Source organism: Dicentrarchus labrax, unplaced genomic scaffold (genome assembly GCF_905237075.1).
Source record: "Dicentrarchus labrax unplaced genomic scaffold, dlabrax2021, whole genome shotgun sequence".
Classification (NCBI taxonomy): Eukaryota; Metazoa; Chordata; class Actinopteri; family Moronidae; genus Dicentrarchus; species Dicentrarchus labrax.
In genome coordinates, this window is record NW_026136711.1 from 12,674,292 (window position 1) to 12,696,660 (window position 22,369).

A 22,369-nucleotide genomic window follows, 5' to 3' on the forward strand; every position below is an offset into this window, starting at 1 on the left:
ACCCTATAACACTGTACCTATGCATTATGCAACAGCGTGATGAAAAAGCCCACAATGTCACCTTTGAAAGGTGGCAAAAAGATTCAATTAAAAGGTATGGTAACACTGAAGAGAGCGCAAGCCAAGGTTACTCGGTTTAAAGTGAGAATGTGTGAACGCAGATAATTTACGCTGAAAAATATATTCAATAGCTCAGACTACACTAGGACATCACTGTCAAAATGTCACTTCTGAAGCAATGGGGCCCATATTGACTTGCAGCATATGTCTCTGTCTGTACTTTGGCATGCAGCAGCTAATTAGTGTAATTGAGCATCCTGATGCGGTTGCAGATTTCTGATTATTAGGGGCGTCCATTGTATAATGTTTGCATTAGTTGCTATTTAATGGCATTGAATTACATATTACACAAATCAGCTGCTTTTGTATCAGGCTTTCATAAATCATGGTGAGGGGGTACACATCAGGTTATGACCTTATTCAAGGTTATAAGGAACAGGCTGACTGATGGGCTTTCTCTGCGTACAATGACTCTACCTGTCAGATTTGTACTGGCAACCATCACCTTAATAGCAACCCACACCATTCTTTTAAAGGTTTGTGTCTGACCTCCTCTTCCTGTATGACTTTCCCTTTTGATTCAAATTTAAATATTGTTTGAAGTGTTTGAGTCTTATTTGTGTGGTATTTTTGGTAAACATCCTTCTTTGTTCATACCTCTGTAGAGATTTGGTTTTGTTTTGACAGGCAGTGAGTGAGAAATGATGGAAATAGATGACAACAGTTGGCTGTGAGGCATGGTTGACCTCGAGAGGCTTACCACTGCTCACCTTTAAATCCTCTGCCCTGCATCAACTACACTCTTCTGAGAGGAAATTCTCCATTGCATGGCCAACCTGGTCAAAAGGAGCTCATACCAGAGTATTCAATATGACCAGTATAAAAGCCCCCAACAGCATTGTTGTAACCTTTAGGTGGCAGACTGCCAGCTGAGTTGCTTGAGTGTCAGAGTACACATATCAGTTGTGTAAGAATACAACGACAGCATGCACACTGCGTCATCTTACAACTGACCATACCACAACATGTCAACTTTGTCAAGAACAGGAAGTAGATCTTGCTGCAACAACATTGATAAACCTGAGCAGAACCTTACAACAGGAGGAGGAGGAGGAGGAGGAGAGGGAGACAGACACTGGGGAGCAGACACACAGGATAAGATGTTATCAGTAGGTTTTCAAGACATGTTAAGAGGCCCTGAAGCAGGAGACATTCAAAGCTAACATGGCACGCTCATGCCACGTTAGCAGCAAGGGTTTTCTTACCTCTTGAAGGTACTTGAGGGCGCTGACGTGTCTGGAAAACAAAAAGAGCAAAAACTAAAATTTAATTAAACTGTGAAAAGGAATTTACAACCTTCTACACAACTATGTTAATCTTTCTACAAGACTCATTAAATTACTTAAATTATGCATGATGAGAAAACTACATCAGAAGAATGGCTAAGTGTGTAGCAGGGCAAGGGCAAGGCTAGTGTATTCAATAAGTTACACAAGACACTTGTGTAATTGGCTGTCAGTTGCCCTGCATGCAGCTCGATGAATTATCGTAGGAGCCAGAGAGATACAGTTGGAGGGAATAGGAGAATAGATAAAGACACAAAACATCAGATTTGGATGCAGCATGTTTGTGTGTGATGACATGCGGGAGAAGAGTGCAAATGGGGAAATCCCCGAGTGGAGATGCTCACAGTCTCTCTGAGTCGACAAGCTCTTTGGCGACGTAGAAGGCTCGGGATCGGCCATCAATCTGGGTGACAGGGAGGGAGAACAGTGGGAGATGAATGAACACAGCTAATGTTTAAAGGCTCTCAGTGGGCACTTATTCCTCTTACACATTAATAGGAACAGCTACGCAGCAGCCGAGGAAAGTGGCGAAAAAGCAAATTCACTTTTTTTGGGTAAGATTACTGCTGTCAAAATAAGACAGATTGTTTCATTACAGTGCAGCATAGACGATGAAGGCTTTCTCAAATACGGGACTTTTAAATGTAGATGCATTATGTATGAGAGGCTGTGTGTGTGGTGACAACAATGCTGCTCATTGATTTAGAGGCTAATCACAGGGTCTCAAAACATCCGAGCCAAAACATAACATTGAAGCCATTTAGGGGTTTACCGGCAAGGGTCCTGTGCTTTATCAGTGTTATTTTTTCCTATGTGGGGCATTTCACAAATACTGCATTAAAGGCGCACTGATCCTCATTTCCTCAAAATATAACCAAAACACTCAATGAAACTGTTCCTGGGACCAATGCAAGTCTCTCTGGTCCTCTTCCTCTCTGTCTTGCTTTGAAGAAGAAAACAAGGAAATGTGTGCCACATGATGGGAGCAGTGGCCTGATATTATTGTGGTAGCAGCAGGAAGGGTGGGGTCTCATAGCCACTGTAAAATGGCTGCCTTTTATTGTACAAAAGTCTGGGGAGTTTAAGGTGATACATTCAGGAGAAAAGGTTCATGTATACATTGAGTACCACGTATAAAATGTATAAAATATTTAAAATTCCAACCTAAAGCATATTAATACAATAAAGCATTCAAAAGGACCCTTGCCACATTTTCTGCTCATCATGTTGATTTGCTGGACCAGCTGGTAGCTCAGAGGACTGAATTAATCACCTGCTACCCTACTTTCATTTATCTCTGTATACCATATCTCACCTGTCGGTCATAACTTTGCTCCGCCACCCCTTCTTCCTCCTCTGAGGTACGCCCGTGGTCCTCATCTGCTGACAGACCAGCAGAGACGGGGTTCATTGGGAAAGGCTCTGTGTAGGCACTGCAAAGGGAAAGAAAAGACAGTATGAATACAGCAAAACAGCCCTGGTACTGAAACATTTATATTTAATACTATAGCAGCATCTACACAGTAGCATGAGTTCAATAGAATTGCTTTAACTATAAATAAAGACACTTAATGTTTTCAGGAACGCATTGAGGACACACATTGAACATTCACAGTAAAAAGCCACTGTATATTATCTTTACAGCAGCATATTCTCAAAACACTGAGCAATACTCCAAGTCCCCTGTAAATGTGTGTTTTTCCCTTTCCTGTGTGTGTCTCTGAACATGTCCACTGCTCATATAGAGTCCTCCAGTGGCAGACTGTAATCCCTTTCATGACTCGTTCTTCACACAGATGGCACAGTTGTGTTCAGACGCTGGTAATCCTTTTGTGTGCTTCTGTACCTGAGAGGGGCATGCTTTAGGTCATTTCACATGTAATCCTTTTAAATGCTACCTGTGGTAATTATTAATGTCCTCTGGCCCATTAAGACCCATTCAGTATGCTTGACTAAATTCACATTGCCAGGATGATAACTGGATAACAAATATTCTCATATAACAAGCTGTCCTATAGCTGTAGCATAGCTACTTCAAGAGAGACTGATGGCAGGTTTCACAACTAATAGAAAGCTTTCAGAGCTTTCTACATGCAAACCACCAATTTCGTTTTAAAAGCTGAATATTTGTGCAGTATGTCAGATGACAATGGAATAGACTTACAATGACATGTATAGTTTAGCAGAATAACAAAATTAATATTAATGTACTGCCACAAGGACACATACATTTCTTATCCATTAAGTACTGCTATAGTAAATACTGAGAATACTGTAGGCACTGCGATGCAACATAGAATAATGCTAATAGTATTAAGTTAAATTGACTTATGACTGAAAATGATGATGATATGATGATGTTACAGGACAAAAAAAACATGGGGTATTAATGTGATTTTATGATTGATGTGTGCACTGCTTACTTCAAGTGAAATATCTCCAGGAGCTGCTTTGCATTCTGGTTATTTGAGTCTTCCTTTAGTGAAACTGTTGAAACTGAATCTCATCTGTGCAAAATGGTTTAAGTCTCTTTTATTCTGAAGGACTGTTGTATTCGATAAAAACAAAAAACAAACACAGATTTTAACCTTGATTATTGCTGTGAAAACATGTTTAATTTAATTAATTTCTGACTGATTATCCACAACAACAAAAGTGCATCAGTAATGTAGTATTTTGTAAGGATTTTTTCTTTAATTGTGACGTCAAACAATCTATCTACAGCGGCAGCGATTAGTTTATTCATTGTTTAGTTGATAAGGAAAAGTAATCTGCAACTATTTTGATGATCGACTGATCATTTAAGTCCTTTTTCAAGCATCAGTTGTGAGAATCTGATAGTAGTGGTAGTAAACTAATTATCTTATAACTAATTATTTCATTTTGGCCTGTTCGCCAATAAGACAATCATTAAGAAATTGTGAGAAATTTTCACTTTTCTTCTGGCATTTTACAGATAATAATGAAGGTTTGCCCTGATGTCTTGAACAGCCCTGTGTGTGCAGAGAGTAGACGGCTATTAGAAGACCAAAGGTTAACAGAGTTACCCGCTGGACTTCATCTCCATTCAGACAAACTCATACTTCATGAGGTTCACACTAAACCACACACACACATACACACATCAGCTCTATTGGGTGGGCTGAAGAAAGCACCTACGGGCCATTACTCATGGTTGACCTCAGAGTAGACAGGTCAGCCTGGTGTGGGCTCCTGGGTGATGTTGGGAAGGAAAGGGAACACGAGAGATAGGTCTTCTTTGAACTCATTCTTAAGCTCCGATTAATTCTACGAGTGAGGGGCATTCTTTTATATGCCCAAGAGAAACGCACCGCAGATTCTCACCTTCACCTTTTCACCCTCAACCATCAACAGCACAATCTCTGAAAACACACCTTCTGTGCTGTAATGGAGGATTGTGTCCAATTTATAATAATGTATCGCTGAAAAGTCCAACAGAAAACTAAAAAAACAGCATTTATGGTTAAATTGTAATAATTTCTTCTTTAAGTTACATCTCCCTTTTCTTGGACAGAAAACATGCCAAGATATACCATGTTCCCACCATAAAATCCCAAATATAGCTATGTTTAGCTCCAGTCACCTCCATATGATGTTTCTATATCTAAACCTGCGAGTATGTGATATTGTAATATGGTAATACGGGAAGCCCTTTAACAACACCATTAAGTCAATGCTATTATGCCAGCTGAATGCAATGTCTTTTATAACACGGCAAAGTTAAATCTTCTGTGTCAAATTCACACGAGGACACAATGACTCTCTGTGAAACCTGTATGACACCAATCTACTGTGAATTTGATGGTGCCTGTAATATGTAATTCAATTGAGCTAAACATTGAGTATTAAAATATGTATTAGGTGCAATCCGACAGGCCCTTCTTCACTTGTAATGGCACAAGGAAATAGGAGCAGCTGAAAAGGTTCATTAGCCTGCTAACTACAGAAGATTGGGATACTGATGGGGGGATTAATGGGAGCAGTTTTAAATTGTTTGCTGCTTTTAGTGATGATGATTACATGTAGTCTGTGGCTGTTTTGCTGCTGCTGTTGTGACAGCGTGTGATGAAGTGATTTGTGAAGACGCTGGCGCTTCGACTGCTGCTCATCACCTGTGTAGTGAAGGAAGATGGCTTTGGATAATGTCAATCCTACATCATGCTGTGATTCAGGCCCACATATGCAACAGTTTTGTGACCTCTGCTAACTTGTTTTCAGTTGATTTATCCTTTGCACCACAAGAGTTTCTTTGGAGTATAAGAAGTGGGAGGCTTGAGGCATTCCTGACAAACTGGAGCAACAATAACAGCAGACCTGGCATTCCTGACTGGACCACACCTCATCTTGTTGTTCAAGGGAGAGTCTGGGAACCTCCACCCCACCAGGGTGACCCCCATCTCCCTTCCGTCATCCTATCTGTCCTCTCCCGTCTCCACCTCCATGCCTCCAGCCAGAGCCCCACCCTCGTCCCTGCATTTCCTGTAAACAGGCCAGTGGGAAGCTCCTAGGCTGGACGCTTCCTCCCCGGGGATGACCTGGCAATGACCTCAGAGCGCCTGGCACCAGACCTGGCGAGCCAACGACACACCCTGTCCACCACCTCGCCACACAGCACACAGCCACCACCCAGTACAACAATGTACTTAAGATGGCTCCCTCATCACTACTAACACTAACATAACATTGGGTGGAGGAGCTGTTTTAGAGGCCATGGCAGGGCTTTGTCATCACTCTGAAGAGGTTCATGTTGAACTGTTTGAAGTGAAAATGACGCCAAAAGGTAAGCTAGAGATGTGCTATTTTGCAGACATTAGCAGCATCTCACTGAACATACCACTATAGTTCTGTTTACTGTGTGCATGGGGACAACAACACATCTGCATTACTGTTGTGCGTCTACCTAGAACTGCTTAAACTCGACATAAAGAACACTTAATGGGCTCTAAGTTGAGCACAATCACAAATCCTGGGCTTTTTTGCTAAAACGCCTTTTTCAACAAATTTGTTGCTACACGGCTACTTGGCAAGAACAATCCTGCTGAGACTGCATTCTCAGCAGGAGCCTCATCTTTGATAAAGCAGCACTGAATTGCACATGCACACATGTACACGCCCACACGCACACACACACACACACACACACACACACACACACACACACACACACACACACACACACACACACACACACATACAAACAAACACCTTGGTTAGGTTTGGGATGAATCATTAGTGTGCCTTTTCTTTTCCTATTGTACATTATGGTAGCTTGCTAATGAACATGTCTCTTTGCTTAGCGTGAATGCTTGTGCTGAAGTAGTGTGTGAATGGTGCTATACATTAATCACACAAGTGGAAACAAGCCAAGCCTGTGGCACAGCAGCTTTGTGAGTTCTCCTTAAAATGCGTGTCTGCTACTGTAGGCACGGTCCTTTTGTGTGCAGTGCTCTAGGGCCATTTGGTCATTTTCCTCACTACAAATATCCTCGTTTTCCTCTGTGGGTCTAAAAACCACGTTGAATGTTGAATGTGTTCTCAATAAATCACTGCCATCATCAGATAGGCAGCCTGGGACGGCAGCAATGTCAAGCTTTGAACAGAGTTTAGTGTAGATGTACACACAAAGGCAGGGACAAACGCCTACAATGACTTATATTGTGGGCACGCACGTACACTCATACACACTCAAATAAACATAAACCAGCCCTGTATAGACACACCAAACAGTGTCCCTGGTAACAGAAGCATCTCCAGGGGGAATGTGGCGAGGGCGAGGTGACAGGACAGATAGGTAATTTGCATCATTGTGAGTGGTGTGAGACCTCCACCACACAATGAGCTACATCGATAACATCACTGGGAGAAAAAGAGCCCTCACTGAGGGACCATTGTCTGGGAAATGGACAGGTTTCAAATGTTGAGATATGTGTAGAGTTTAAAGTACACTGGAAATAAACAGAGGGGAAATCATGGTATAGTGCTGCACAGAATGTATGGTCGAGAGGTAACTATAAACTTTATGTCTGTTAAAAGTTGCATAAAGGATATGAACTGTGGACTGAACTCGTTTCTACATAGGAAAAATAGTTATAAAAGATAAAAGATAAAATGTTAAAATAAGCAACAGCTAGCTGAACATGAATTATAAAACAAAGGGCACACAAGAAATAAAACCAAATTGAGGCAGAAGCATTTTGCCCCAAGATTTCAAGCCTTTTAAAAAGCTCTTGGTAATGGCCTGTCTCTTTGACTAAACACAGGTCATCAAACACAACTATTTTATTAAGACTGGGGAGAGACTGTGGCCCGCAGTGGATGAAACTGTGGCACAGGCCGGGGCAATTTGGTACAGTCTGACCACGGTGATTCCTCACTCTATCACACACTGCAGTAAATCCTGTGGCCCCTCAAGGGTCCAATGAAAGAGAAACACTCGGGAGAGAGCTACTTTAATAAAAGCTCTCCTAAACTTAACCATAAGTGTCAGGTACAGGAGAGCAATTACACCAGAACTGCTCTTTGCACCCATTCTCCTGTTCTTACTTCCCCCTCCCCCTCCTTTATATTACTTCATCGCTATACTCTTTGTTTTCTTACTCTTTTAAGACTCTATTAACAAATCCCTTCCCCCTCTCTCACCTTTTCCCTCATCTTTCTCAACTTCCTTGTGTGAACGGAACTCCCCCACACTTTTTCCACTTTTAATTGCAGCCCATAATGACTTTCTCTAATGTGAATAACCTGCGCTCAGTGAGCTACCCAATTGCCATTACCTGTTCTATCACCTCAGATTTGCAGAGGAAGCAGCGGCACCAGATGTGACCTCTAAATCTACCAAATGAAAAACAGGAGTAAGCTCTCCCACAAGCATTGTCCATCTTCCCAAAGCCAGCGATGCTTGATACAGCAGGCTGCTCATCTCTCAATGAACACTTCCCTACAAGAGGGAGATCCGATTCTACTCAGCCATGTGCCCTCTGCTCATCTGAGATACAGTGTAAGAATATTTGTCAGCTGTTGAGGGGTCAAGCTTGCCCTTCTGAGCAGATAGGTCCAGGCCCAACGACTGAGCTGACAACCTTAAAAGTGGTTCACGGGATAAACACTCTCACCTGTTCTATACAAAGTGAACATGCATGCAGGACATGCTTAGTTTCTAGAGTTTAATACAGGCATGTACAAGAAGAGTAGCTGAAACACCATATATGATCATAAATAAAAACACATTTTAGGCTTATTATGTATTAAATGACCTAAAAAGATCTTTTGGGTCTGCCTAGGTAAGATTGCATTGGAAATTTCAGAGAAAGGAATCTCAAAACCTAGTATTGTAAAAGTATTGTATGGCTAGATAGCACTAGAGATATGGTAAGATGTGTTTTTTGTAACTGGGGTGAATCAACCCCATGAGGTTTGCTTGAAATGATACAAAACCATTTCAAATTTATTGAGCTTTTACATTACCTTTCAGTGTCTGCTTTCAATGTCTGGGGTTTGCTGTCAATCCCAGGGAAACTGTTCATATCCACATAGCCATCATTCTCATTGCAGGGAACTGTAGTGCGGTTTGGGTCCTCAAAAAACTCAGTCACAGTGTGGGATCTGGTGGGTCTGCCTGGAATCTGGATGTTCTCATAGTCTGAGCTCATGGCTGGGATGTTTTCATAGTCTGAAGTATCCGCACTGGGGAAGGAGATGGAGCGGGGTTTGGTCAATGGTAGTGGCATAACGGAGCGCCGGGAACGCTCTTCGAAGGATTCCACTCTGGAGACTCCCCTCCCATAAGCTTTCCGCTGGTGGTCTTTGTAAAGGACAAAGGTGGATGGCAGATCTAAAGGACGCTGCTGGGGATTCACCATTCGAGACTGAAGCTGAGGAGAGCTGCCGGTGCTTCTGCGATCAAGTTCTATGACTCTTACTGGGCCGTGGTGGCTGGACTCAGACGAAGAACGTGAAGAGCGGACACTTCCATCACTGAAGCCCTTCGAATCTGTCTTCCTTTTAAACTTAAGTGCCAGAAAGCGCTTGAAGGAGGACTTTTTCTTCTTAGGTATGTCATTAGGTTCATGCTGGATCAGGAGGGATGGGGAACTCTTGGTGACTGGTCTTTTAGTAATGTATGCCAGTTCAAAGGGTGGTGGGATGTCCACTAGAGAGGTTGGTGTGGAAACACCACTAGATGATTGATGGCTACGCTGGGAGAAGCTTCCAGAAGAAGTTATCACACATGGGAGTGAAAGGGTATCATCTTTTCTTTTCATCCTGATGTCATCCTTCAGATTCAGGCCAATCTCAGTGGGAGTGGTCAAGGACAATTCTGGACCCTCTGCAGACCGGGAATATAACAAGAAGCGGCGAGACTTCGTAGACGGGACCGCAGGCTGGTGTGACTGGTTAAGTGGATCATTGTTCTTATCCAAGGCCACTGTGCAGTAGTCATGAGTTTGGTACTCCGTCCCTGTCTCCTCTGGTACTGTTTCTGGGACATAACCTGGTACTTTCCCAGAATAAGAGCGCGATCGTGTGACAATAGTCTTACGATCAAGTGTCACAAAGTTCTCCCCTTCTGAGTCAAACCCTGCCTCTTCGTATATATGCTCTTCACTGTCCGACTCTGTGTCTTCATAGTAAGGCACAATATGGCAGTCCAGTTCCTCAATGTCTTCTTCAAAGGCCTCAGTGGTGTGGGCAAACACAACCCTGTTGGTGAGCTCTGGGGTACGGCCCAGATCTAGGTCTGTTGGCACTGTGATGTTGCACAACCTGAGGCGAGGCTGGCAACTTGCTCGCTGGCTGAGGAAAGCCTGCTCTCGTTTAGCTGTTCTCTCTTTTGCACTTTTTCCTTTGATATGTTTCTTATCTGTTTCCTCCTCTTCGTCCTCATCGCCTATCTCAACGTAATCCTCAGATGAGACACACTGCTCGCAGTCATCTGCTTTAATGCAGAGTGAATCGTCAATGTCTGCATACTCATCAGCTGACTCAATATCCTTTGCTTTATCTTTGTGCTGATTTGACTGCTCAGTGGCCTCCTCGATCTCACCCTGTTCTGAGAGGACTTGCTTATCCTCTAGCTTGTCCACGTCATCTGATGACACATAGTAAGGTTCTTGTTTGGAAGCACCAGGTGCTTGGATTTCATGTAAAGATTTGTCATCAGTATCATCCTGACCCCACTCTGGGTCAGCAGTGTCCGCCATATCTTCCGGAACAGCTCCTATGACCGAATATGGCCCAAAAACATCCTCAGTGCTGGATGTGAATCGAAAACAGCCAGATAGGTCCTTGGTGGCCCGTTCTGGTTGCCACACCTCTGCATCCCCTGTTTCAGCTGGGTCACATGACTCACATGTATCACTAGCATCATCGTTGGGGCCAATCACATCATAAGGATACTCTTCAGTTACAGTTGGAAGCACGCTGAAACCGAATGCAAATCCTCCAGCTTCCAGCTCCGTCTCTTCTGGACGGTGCACACAGTCCTCATTTTGCCCACTGTCCACTTCATTAGGTCCAACATCATTGTCCTTATCACCCTGACTAAGTGACTGCGTTTGATCAAGGTTTTCTTCCTCTACATGTTCATCTGAGTGTCCGGTTGAGCCACAAAGTATTTCAATCTTTCCACTACAACTCTGTTCCTCCTCTCTTGTTTCATCTTCAATTTCAGCAGGAGGAGGTGAGGGTGTGGATGTATTCTTATCATCAGTGTGATTGCCACCTTCAGGCTGGTTCAAGTCAGTGTTTTCATCCTCAGTAGTGTCAACAGTCAAACCATCATCCGCTTTGACTGTATCCTCAGAGCCAATGCTGTCATCGTCATTATCTAATATATCTATTTCTTTTTCTGTTTCCTTCTCATTTTCTCCTTCTACTAGGTCCTCTTTGTCATTTTGTCCTATGCCATTGTCATTAACCCCATCCTCTGCCTCACTTTTCTCCTCTTTGTCCTGATTCTCCTCAGCCATGTCATGGAGATCTTCCGTCTCCCCATCAGAGTGAGCCACGTCTCCGTTACTTAGGCTCTGTGGGGGGCAGGGTTCCTTGTATGTGTGAAGCTTATACAGGGGTCTGGGCTTGGGTGCGACAGGAGGTTTTGGACCATGGACAGGTGGACACGGCCTGGACATCAGTTTGGACTGCACTTTGATGGTCAGATGACTGCGGACCTTTGGTTGAGGGACTTGCAGTGGATTTTGAAAATCTGTGCAAAGAGAGTAAAAGTTAATTAAAAAAAATGTAAAAGCCACTTAATATTTTCATTTCTTGGGTTCTTTTTATTGCTTTACCTAATATCTACGTTTATACAAGGATAAATATGTGAGTCCTGTTTTGGTGTAGAATGCTAAGAGGAAGTCAAATCCTATACAATAGTCAGTGACATGCAGAATGCTACAGGGGACATTATCAGCAGGAAAAACAACAGAGCCACAGGGTACTTAGAGGAGGAACAATAACATCTCTCTGTCTGGGAAATGACACATGCATGTTGTACGCTTATAGCAGAATCAGATTTAACAAATGGTTGGCTAATTATAACCAAAAACTTTGAAGATAATTGTATCACTCCAAAAATTCTTTGTCTCTCTTGATACGGCAACGTAAAAGATGATTAAGCAGATTTAATATGTAATCATGATGTCTCTTGACACTGTGCGTCTATGTTTTGTTAAGTGTTAAAAATTGTGAAGTCATTAAAGAGCACTGCTTACGAAATTTCGAATTGTCATGAAACACACCCGTACTTAACAAAGTGTGTACACCCCTTGTCTCTTCCTGTTATTTAGTACCTGCCCTGACGCACATCCTATTAAACCCTGTGTGCACTCTGGCTATCTGAGTGTTTTCTCTCTCTCTATCTCTCTGTCAATGTCTCTCTCTCATTCTCTAGACATCAGTGTAATATGAATTTAAAAAAAAAAAAAAAAAAAAAAAAAAAAAAGACCCTCATTGTCACACATCACTTTTTTCCCCCTACATTTTTTCTCTCTCTCAATGTGACCACACTCCTTCTTTTAAGAATTTCAGGTTCATTAGCCACTCCAGCAGAGCCTCCTTAAAGGGCTCCACACAGGATGTCCATCGGGGGAAGGACATTAACAGCAAGGCCCCCCATCACTCCTCCATGAACCTCTAGGAGTACAGATTTTCACAACACAAATGGACTTCCTTCTCGTCATTCTTCCCAGATTCTCACGAAACGTACTCACACTGCCCCACACAGATACGGAAACACACACAACCCTACACATACAGGCAAACACTTTTTTTTTTTGGGTGAAAAAAAGGTCCTTTGAGTGCGTCAAAGAACAATAAAACTGGTGGAGAAAACAAGGGGTCCCAGTCTGACAAAGCACCCAACTGCAAACAACAGGATATGAATTATGCAACAAGAATTCAATTACAACAAATGTTTGAAAAACAAAGGAAGAGATAGACACTGGGACCTTGGCTGTGCCAAACTCGCAGGATATGATTTCAGACTGTGTCCTCATCATGAAATGTCACCTGCCAAGCTTTAGCAACCTGTCTTAATTCCAAAGTGACAAGGCTGTAGAACACAGAAGTTAAGATTTTCTTTGACGGATGTACAGAAATCACATACAGGTGAACTTCTTTCCCTTACTAAATTCACAGGACACTGCACTTGCCAGACAGGTGACCTTCTGTATAGAACAGTGCCTCTGCCTACTTTCACAGACATGGATTATAATGCTGTAATCTAACCATATAACCAATCCCAGAACAGAACATTTATCCCAGGACAGGTTTCCACTGAAAGCAACTTTATCCATAGGTATGGATTTAAACTCACTCCAAATTTCCAAATTATACAGAATTCATCCAAATTATTTTTTTAAATGGAAAGCTATAATTTCTTTGAAAATTTCAGTAGCTGTATAATTAATCTATAGCTCTGTTGATATTTCGTTTAAACTATGGAATAACTGATTTCAATCACTACAGCAGCCTGCATCCATTTGCATTGGATATCAATCTGTATGTAAAGTATGTGCAAATTAACAGGTGAAATATATTTTCCGACAGAATTAACCGGTTTCATTAATTAATTATATGATTCAAGGTTATTGTAATTTAGGTTGTAAAATGAAAATGAACACAAAGACTTCCTTCCAACACACAAATAAACACACACACTCACGCTACTGCGCACCACTTTGTTAACTGTAAAACATTTAAAGTTTGGTTTCTGGACTCTTGACACGAACAGAAACGATAAACAACCCACCTGCATTCATTGTGGGACATCATCATCCACGGGCAGCGACACTTATCCTCATGTTTCCCCACACCGACCGTGTCCCTCGAAATGACGTGGAAACTTAGTCCAAATACAAACACATTGCGGGAAAATCAGGAGGTAAAGGGAGACTTGTAGAGCATCTTGTGTTGTTTTCTTTATTTTTTTCCTCCAGTGAGAGCCTACTTGTGGAAGAAGCCTGTGATCGTAGAGTCGCAGCTGAGCTCCCACCCGGCGTACATCTCCAGTGCTGATGCTACACTGGTGCGCTCTTGTGTGGAGACGGGAGGTGCTGCTTTGGCGCTTCCTGAGGCAGGACTACAGCACAACCAAACCCACTCTCTACATGTTTCATTTGTCCAATGCACATCATTATATCTCAGCCACTGCTGAGATTGTTTCACATAGAGCATCAGTGGGCAATTATATTCACATCTGGTCATGTTTTGTTTCAGGACTCTGCTCCACAGATGTGTGAAACGGGGCCATATTCTAGAGGCAGCAGGCTAGACTTGACTTGAATAAGACCAAATCCACTCAGTATGAGAGATTTAGACTTAGAAATTTAAGCCACAGTTTATCTCCAATGTTTCATTGTGCAGATGGAGAGCTTTAAATCTGCAGCTACTGTTTATGTACAAATAATAGTTTTTCAAATCACATCTGCACATGTTTTGGTGCATGGCACATGTCCCTTGACTGATACATAGTTGACACCAGTTGAAGACTCACACTGTTACATGAGATACTCAAATATGTCATGACATACTTTTCATGCCTGGAATGACTGGAACGTGTCGCTATAGATGATTGGACAGTATGTATCAGATTCTCAGAAAATCAAGCATAGATTGTTCTCAGTGTTTTCTTCAGCATGTTTTGCTCATGGAATACTTCCTGAACCAGAGCAGTGCATAGAAAGGTTCCTAAAAGCAGTTTCCAAATACAGTTTCTCTAGGACACCAAAGCTTTTGCTATTGGCCGGGCTTCCTGGCCCGGCATCTGTTGCATGATTGAATGAATGCAACCCTTTAAAAACCTCTCTTCATAACAGGAAACTGCTCTCCCTGTTTCCTGCACAACAGGCAACGCTTCCTTAGCAACAGATGGGAAAGGTTGGCGATGTTAACCCCTTAGGTAACCTCTAACAGAGCTGATTGACTGGTGCTGTGCAGAGCCTGATGGCTCGAGGAGCAGACAAACTTTGACCAGCTTCAGTGTGGGACTCATGATGGGTTTTCAAGGACAGAGGCACCTTGTGCAACACAGGGGGAGACTGGGATCGTCGCCCACTTGGGGTCTTTGATTTGACAGCTCCCAATGCTGGTTTAACGCCCACGCATTGAAGGTCAAACAATGTGGTATACTTCTGGGATTCCTACAGCAGAGTTGAAGTAGATAGTGATAGAGTAGAGAAGAACAATAAAAGAATTAGCAGAGCTGTATCGCCGCAGGGCTCCGGTCCTGACTGCTGCAGTGGCATACAGACCCATACATTATACACACAGCAAAAGTCCCATTCCAGATGGTTTGGTGCAGGAAGGATTAAGCTCTGCTGCAGGTGCAAAGCTCTATTAGACTCAAAGAGGTGGTTAGAGAGTGGTTGTGTCATAATCACCTCATGTTTTCTTTGCACTCGCGTGAGGGTCATCTCATTGAACAATACATCTGTTGATGTGTGTAATGATACAATTTCTAAATTATTAAGCAAGTCACTAAAGAGGGTATTAAATATGAAATAATTTCTATTGAAGATGCGATCCACTGTGTTTGCTGGAGTAATTAAGCTGTGTATTTGTGTCAATAGGATGCTGAGTAATGTATTTTGCAATACGCTACAGCACCAACAAAACAATTAGATCACTGTGACTCAGTTGTTTTGCTTCCCCTTGTTACAATGTGATACTGTAATAACCATTATGGAGTGTTGAAGCCAAGACAGTTTTTAATGTGTCAGTAGTAGCACATTTATAGCTGCCATAAAGTAATCTTTTGTTTTTGAATTGGATGACTAAAGATAGCTCTACTCTGGTCTATTGGCAGTGCCAAATCTCCTCTCTCCCGAGTATTCTGCTCACAATTGCTACATATGACCTTTTTTTTTTTCATTTGTGCAAAATATGTTTTGCTTTTGCAGGGTGTGCAAATAGAACCTGTCAAGAGTATTGTGTCATGTGGCTGCAGAAAAGAATGGCTTTAGGAGTAAATATCCCCCCAGATGTGGCACAGACGGTCAAAACATGTTTTTGGACGGAGGACACAAATTTCCTGGACCGCCTGTAGCTGCGTGCTGTGCTCTGTCACCCCACCTGGAACATGACTTGACTGGAGGAGAGAAGGGGAATGGAGATATTAGGAAAAACATGCCACAGTAGCAGGGAACAAACCGACTCTATCTCCCCTCACCTCGCCTGCACTACAACGCCAAACAGGAAAGAGATCAGGGAAAGGGGTCAGCAACTTGTTCCCATAACTGAGACAATCCATAACACCTGCTTTGCCAGCGACTGCGCACTGGACTGAATGGATGTGCTGATGTTTTTATTCCCCTCTGAGACTACAGCTATGTGACATCACACAGTAATGCAGCTGATTACTGGAAAGCACATTTTGCCCCATTATGCACAGTATGTTCTATAATGTGTCAGTGGCAGCTTCGCTACAGAATTCCTTTCTCAGGAAAAAAAAAAAGGCACTTAATCATGTTGTTATGCAAACTGGCTGTAGCGTATGAAGTTCAGGTATTGATTTATGTGGTAATCAAGTACAATCAGGCTTAGGTCATTCACTCTTCAATGTGACCCAAACACCTTTGTAATTGGATGGCAAAGCGTTTGACTGCTGTAATGGATCGAATCATTATTGACACGTTTTATTGATTCCCAGCTGTGCACAACCAGTAAGGACCACGGTGCTCTTCTGAGACTTATGTATTTGCCCCGAGCTGTAGATTCTGATTAGGGGACTTCAGAGCAGAGGATATGTATATAACAGGACGAAAGACTTTATTAAAATGTCTAACTGAAGAGTGCAGGGATTGTAATAGGATTACTGGAGTTTGGTTATTTCTGACAAAAAACTGCGACAAGATAGATAATGCATTATTAACGAGAACCACATAAACTGCTGCTGCCCAAGAAACTCAGGTGTCTTTATGCATAAAAATAGTTTTGTGTAACCTGAGTGAAATAAGAAAACCCTGTTGTCAGCAGTGTATACTCCATTCTCCCAACAATATAAAGCCAGAGACGCCTCCCACCCACCCCCAGTGACTGCACGCACACGCAGCAGAGCTTTGCAGTAAACAGGTGGACCATGGAAGTCAGCACTTCATCAAAAAGCAGCAAATACAGGTTTAATTCCCAACAGGGCCTCAGAGCTCCACAGCAAATCAATGAAACTGGCCTGTATCATTGTTGTCATTTGAATAAAAAAAGACACATTATATTGCATTCAGAAATGTTGAAGCTATGTTATTGTTGTGCTGCTGTAGTCATCACAATGCGAATTTCCCCCATGTGTAAGCTTTTTAAAAAAATGACACATAGCTTATCCAAATAATGATTGAGTGGTGTGTCACATTAATTTGTAATTCCAAAAGTGTTGTTTGTGTTAAGTCTAGCCTACACTAAGATTAAGTAGCAGCACTGCTCCATTACCCAGAAACAAAGTATTATTTCTCTGTAGGCCAGGCTCTGAAGGCCTCGGCTACGGCACAATAGCTGTCCCACTGCCGTTAATTAGCCCGAAGCCAAGAGAGTAGGTCAGACTCTGATAACAGATGAATTTGTTATTCTTTTTCTCTATTGCTGCAGAGACAATCCTCCAAGCTCCACTGTAAAAACAATGATTTACTAGTCAGAAATATAATTCTCAAGGAGCCCTATAAAAAAAGAAGCATTTATGTCCTCTCCAAATAAAGCACAATAGCACAGTCAAAAGATTATACGCTGGCTTTTGGCGTCACAAATTAACGAGCACTACGGAGGCCTTTCATTGTGAGTTTGTGTGGTCTGCGTGTAGGTTCTTAATGCATTATATATTTCCTCAATCTCTGCAGTATGTTTTTGTTTATCATTTTAATGGCCTTGAACACTCGGGTCTCATGTGGCTATATAACATGAATTCCCTGCATGGGATCAGCTCTGAGCGTATGTAAGTTACATGGGTTTATGCAGGTGTGTGCTGTACAAATATGAGTGTGTGTGTGTGTGTGTGTGTGTGTGTGTGTGTGTGTGTGTGTGTGTGTGTGTGTGTGTGTGCTATCCACTGCCACCATTCTGTTTGTGAACAGCATGAAACGATCTAGAGGGAAAACAATAGGATCAGGAAAAAAAAAAAGCCCCAGGGCCAGAATTGACTCTTTTTGTGACTGTTTTCACATTTCTCAGCCAAAGGAGACTGGGAGGATGCAGATACTCCTGCTAGTGAAACACACGTCTTTGGCAGAGCTTTTATACAGTCTCACGCAAGTCTAGCTGTGTAGGTGTAAGCACATTGTTTGACTTACGTAACAACATGCAACAGAAGAAATTGTAATTTGAACCTGTATACAAGGCTCAAATGTGTCTGTCATTAGCTAGAGTGCATTGTAGAGCTAAACCATATCTTTATTTGTGATATGTTTGAGCTGCAAAATGAAATATCATCCTTTGTGTGTGAAGGTTTGTCACATGAATAAAAACATTCTGCACAATAGCAGCACAAACTATAAGTCAAACCTCTGATAAATCAGAACTAGACATTCTGAGGAATAGCGTGTGCAAACAATCATACTTCAACACACACATCACAAGAAGGAAAACATATCAGGGGGCTTTCCAACTTCTTCTGACAATGCATTTTTCATAATGCACAGATATGAGTGAGTGATGTGATGTCTGTGTGCATGTGTGTGTTCACTCAGCCTGGCTCTCCGTGGTCTGGATACCTGCTGCACCAGAGTGTGTGGAAAACAAAGATGGTTGTTGCTTTTGCTTCTTCCGACAGACCTATGTGACCTTTTACACAAAGATAACAGGGCGGTCTCTTATCCCCAGGACCCCCCCTCCCCACCCTTCGCCCCCCCAAAAAAAAGAAAAAGCCAGGCCTGTCAGCTCAGACAGAGGACTTCCTGCCTTCGAGCTGTCTGATAGAACAATATCAATAGCCAACACTACAACCTCCCTTCTGTGTCTCTCCCAGGCTTTTGTTTTGGAATAATTAAGTCTTTTCTAATCAAGACGGGTCACTGGCAGACAGGAAATGAGAGATCTGCATTAATATAAGATCTTTGGTCGTCTGCAACAATGTGAGACCCCTTTGAACTCACCGGTCATATATATTTTGCACTAACATGAAACACACAGTCCAAGCCACGCAACACTTGCTGCCTGTCACAGACAGTGACTGGCTATCTAAAGATTGATGTGAATTGGTTTGCTAGTTAGCAAGAGTTTTGCTAACATTACCTTTCAGATGTAACTATCTTGCTAACGACTGATGTAGTTAGATTAGCTAGTTAGTTAGCTAACATGAGCTAACTAAGTTAAGATGTGGCTATGCGTTGCTTTTAACCATCTTCAGAATGTGGTTGTATTTTCAACGTAGGCGGTCCTATCACACAGCATATCGTAGTACAGGAAAAAAGAAAGTTGACTAAGGTTCTGACTGAGGCTTAATAACTTTTGACCCTTTGAAAATGGGTCTCAACTGTCTCAACTCGACCTAAAAAGTAAAATTCCTGATACAGCTCAGCACTGTAGTTTTTGGCAAATGCTACTCAAACAGGAGTAAATATTTTACAAATAACATTTGTTGGGGACTATCTAAAGTTGTGGATTAATACAAGAGGTAGTTGAAGTATTTTCAGCATCAGTGTAAGTGGTTGACTCAAACTAAACTACGTGTCAGTGTTTATAGCAGTGAAGGAACGTGTCACCCAATGTAACACTGTGGCTCACTGATGTATTTCTAATAGTTTTGAACAACAGTGGAGCTCTATGGCACAGAGGAAGAAGCTACACAACAATAGGCTACTGTTTAGTAGGATCAGCAGACTTATCTTTTATCAATTTTAATTATTATCTTATTTCAGATCCTCACATCTTCAACTTCACCCCAGGCTAGTGATTTTCTTCTCTGTATCCATTGTGTGTGTGTGATATTGTGTCCTTTCTGAGTGTATGCCGTGCCAGCTGATGCTCACACACACACACACACACACACACACACACACACACACACAGTGAAACAGACTCAAAGGACACGAGCGGTCTTGCTGTCCTGTCTCTGGTCAGATATTTTGCTGAGGTGGTTTCAGCCGGGCTCTTGTGTATTCTCATGCACAGTGAGCCTCAGGAGATGAATGGTGTGGTGGGGGGAGGATGCTTCATGTACAAACTGGAAGGTTTTCCACCAACATCAGCACAAACAGCACGGTCAATTTTCATTTATGGAATCTGCAAAACCACCAAAGTGTGGAATATGCTTCAGCATGTATATTTGATCATGCTATTTATGACAGCAATAGGTCACAACATTGCTGCAGCCTGGTGGCGTGGTTAAACTGGTGATGATGGAAAAAGACGTTGACCTGTGGAGACCTTTAGTGCCTGTGCTCATCTGCCTTTCAGTGGGAAACAGAAGAGGGAGAGGACACTTATAATTACATTATCTATAAGTAATATCTGCCCCAAGTGATGGGTGTCATTCTCAATACCGTGTCAGCTGGTGTCAATAGTCAGCTATCACTCCTTCAGAGACTATGTGTTACCATGGCAACCTAGAGGTCAAAAGGATCAGCTTTGATACAATGAACCACAATCAATCGTTATTGTCGTAGCAACACATTGGCAGGGTGATATTGCCTGAGTTGTCATTATTTGGTGCAGTTAAAATCCCTCTTGTGCCGTCTCCTGGGACTCACTTTCTCTCCTCACCCCTCATTGACCCAGTAGCCATTGTCTGTAATGCCCACGCTTGTTTTCTTGAGCGGGGTCTTGGCTCTGCTGTGTTGTATTGGTTTATGAATTCAGCACTGTGGCGCCAGTGCAATAACTGAGATTTAAATGTCAGGTGATGGAGCCACTTTAAGCTTAAGTAGGTAATAAAGATATATTGCGGTAGAGAAAGTGTCTTTTAAGTGTTGAATGTGTAAAGGTTGAAATATTTGATATTTTATGTGTGTGTGTTTGTGCATGGGTAGACAAATATATATTCTGTGTGTTTTTTTCATTTTCCTCTAATGAGGTTAAGTGGCACCTGGAGGTGAAACACAGCTGAGGTCATAGCTGGACCACCAGACAAAATAATTTAGAGCATTCATTTTTGTTGCATTTTATTCAATTGAGTTTGGTTCCCCTGTAGTGAAGCCAAATTCAACGCCATAGGACTGAGTTGCGGCAAATAATATCCGACTGTTATTGAGATATATATGTTGCAGTTGAAGCAACAGCTCAGACTAAGCTAATGAAATGTGGCTGATTGGATGAACTAGATTTATTCAAATGGCATTGCTGTCAATGAACTGAGTTAGGCAGCAGACTGTCATGAAGCACAACTGTAATTATCGGCATTATAGTCTCTCCAGCTCACAATCCCACACTAAACTGATTTAATCTTGGAATAAGTTGTGTAGGGTGTCAACGTTGCAAGGCGGAACAGTTTGAATGTTTTTTATTGTATCATTTTGAAATGTAGCTATGAAAGCCTCACTATCAAACATAATTCTATTTTGTTAGTTGTGGATATGAAGATGAAAGAGATAAAAATAACATTCAGTACAAGCACCAGTGCTCTTTGTACTGTAGCAGCAATAGGTCCCCACTGTGACAAAATCTGTACCTTCAAGCAGTATGCACATTTTATGAGCTCCATTACAAAGTTTGTGCTAACACAGACATAAACAGGCAATAAAACAGTAGATATCATCCTTGGGGCAAACCTCACTATTGGATTCCTGTTCTCCTCAGGATGGACACATGCTTATTGTGCTAAACAAACCTCGGCTCCCTTTAGCACCCTTTACACCTTTCAGCATTTTTTTCCTCTTGCCTTTCAGGTGGAGTGAGTGTGTGTGTATGTGTGTGTGTGTGTGTGTGTGTGTGTGCATGGAGGTGGTCTACATTAATCCACAGCTGCACTTTTCATTACTCTCATAAGGTGAGGTCAAGGGGTGAGGTCTGCTTGGGTCTTACAGCGAGGTGCACAACTAGTGTCAGTGAAATGAGATGTAATATGTGGCGGAGTGGCTTTTATCAAACCATGCGTCCTTGTGGCAGACAGTGAGCGGGGCGGATGGTGACAGGCAGGGAAATGAAGCTTTAGGTGGCCGCTGAGATGGAACAGGAGATGTCTCAGTCAGATAGATAGCAGCAAGTTAACAGCAGAGCCACTGAGCTCCCTGCAGAGACTGCCAGCACAGCACAGCGTAAATTATAACACACATTTTCACTAGCAGACTGTACACTACAGCAACTTCAGGCTAAAGGGGTGCACATTAGCAGAAATTCTCATCAGTAAGGTGCATGTTTTCAGATTTGAAGTATCAAATATGATGAGATTAAAGCACATTTATAAAACAGATTTTGTTTTGTGGAGCGGTGACCGGTGTCCTAACCTGCAGAGGACAAAGCTGTCACAATCTCATCTCCGATGTGCATCCATTACAGTGTGGAATGATAATGGGACAGAGCCACTA

General features: G+C 42.3%; 1 protein-coding gene across 2 annotated transcripts in view; it reads right to left on the reverse strand.

Annotated features, from left to right (window-relative positions):
• Window positions 1-14,010, reverse strand: part of fgd5a (FYVE, RhoGEF and PH domain containing 5a) — a 30,290-nt gene extending 16,280 nt beyond the window's left edge. For both annotated transcript variants that reach the window (XM_051414452.1, XM_051414451.1), the window contains exons 1-5: window positions 13,678-14,010; window positions 8,892-11,631; window positions 2,722-2,839; window positions 1,751-1,809; window positions 1,326-1,356 (exon numbers count right to left, since the gene is read on the reverse strand). In XM_051414452.1, the coding sequence (XP_051270412.1) occupies window positions 1,326-1,356; window positions 1,751-1,809; window positions 2,722-2,839; window positions 8,892-11,631; window positions 13,678-13,687 (2,958 nt within the window). In that variant the 5' untranslated portion in view covers window positions 13,688-14,010. The remainder of the gene's footprint in view (window positions 1-1,325; window positions 1,357-1,750; window positions 1,810-2,721; window positions 2,840-8,891; window positions 11,632-13,677) is intronic.
• Window positions 14,011-22,369: the final 8,359 nt, after the last annotated feature.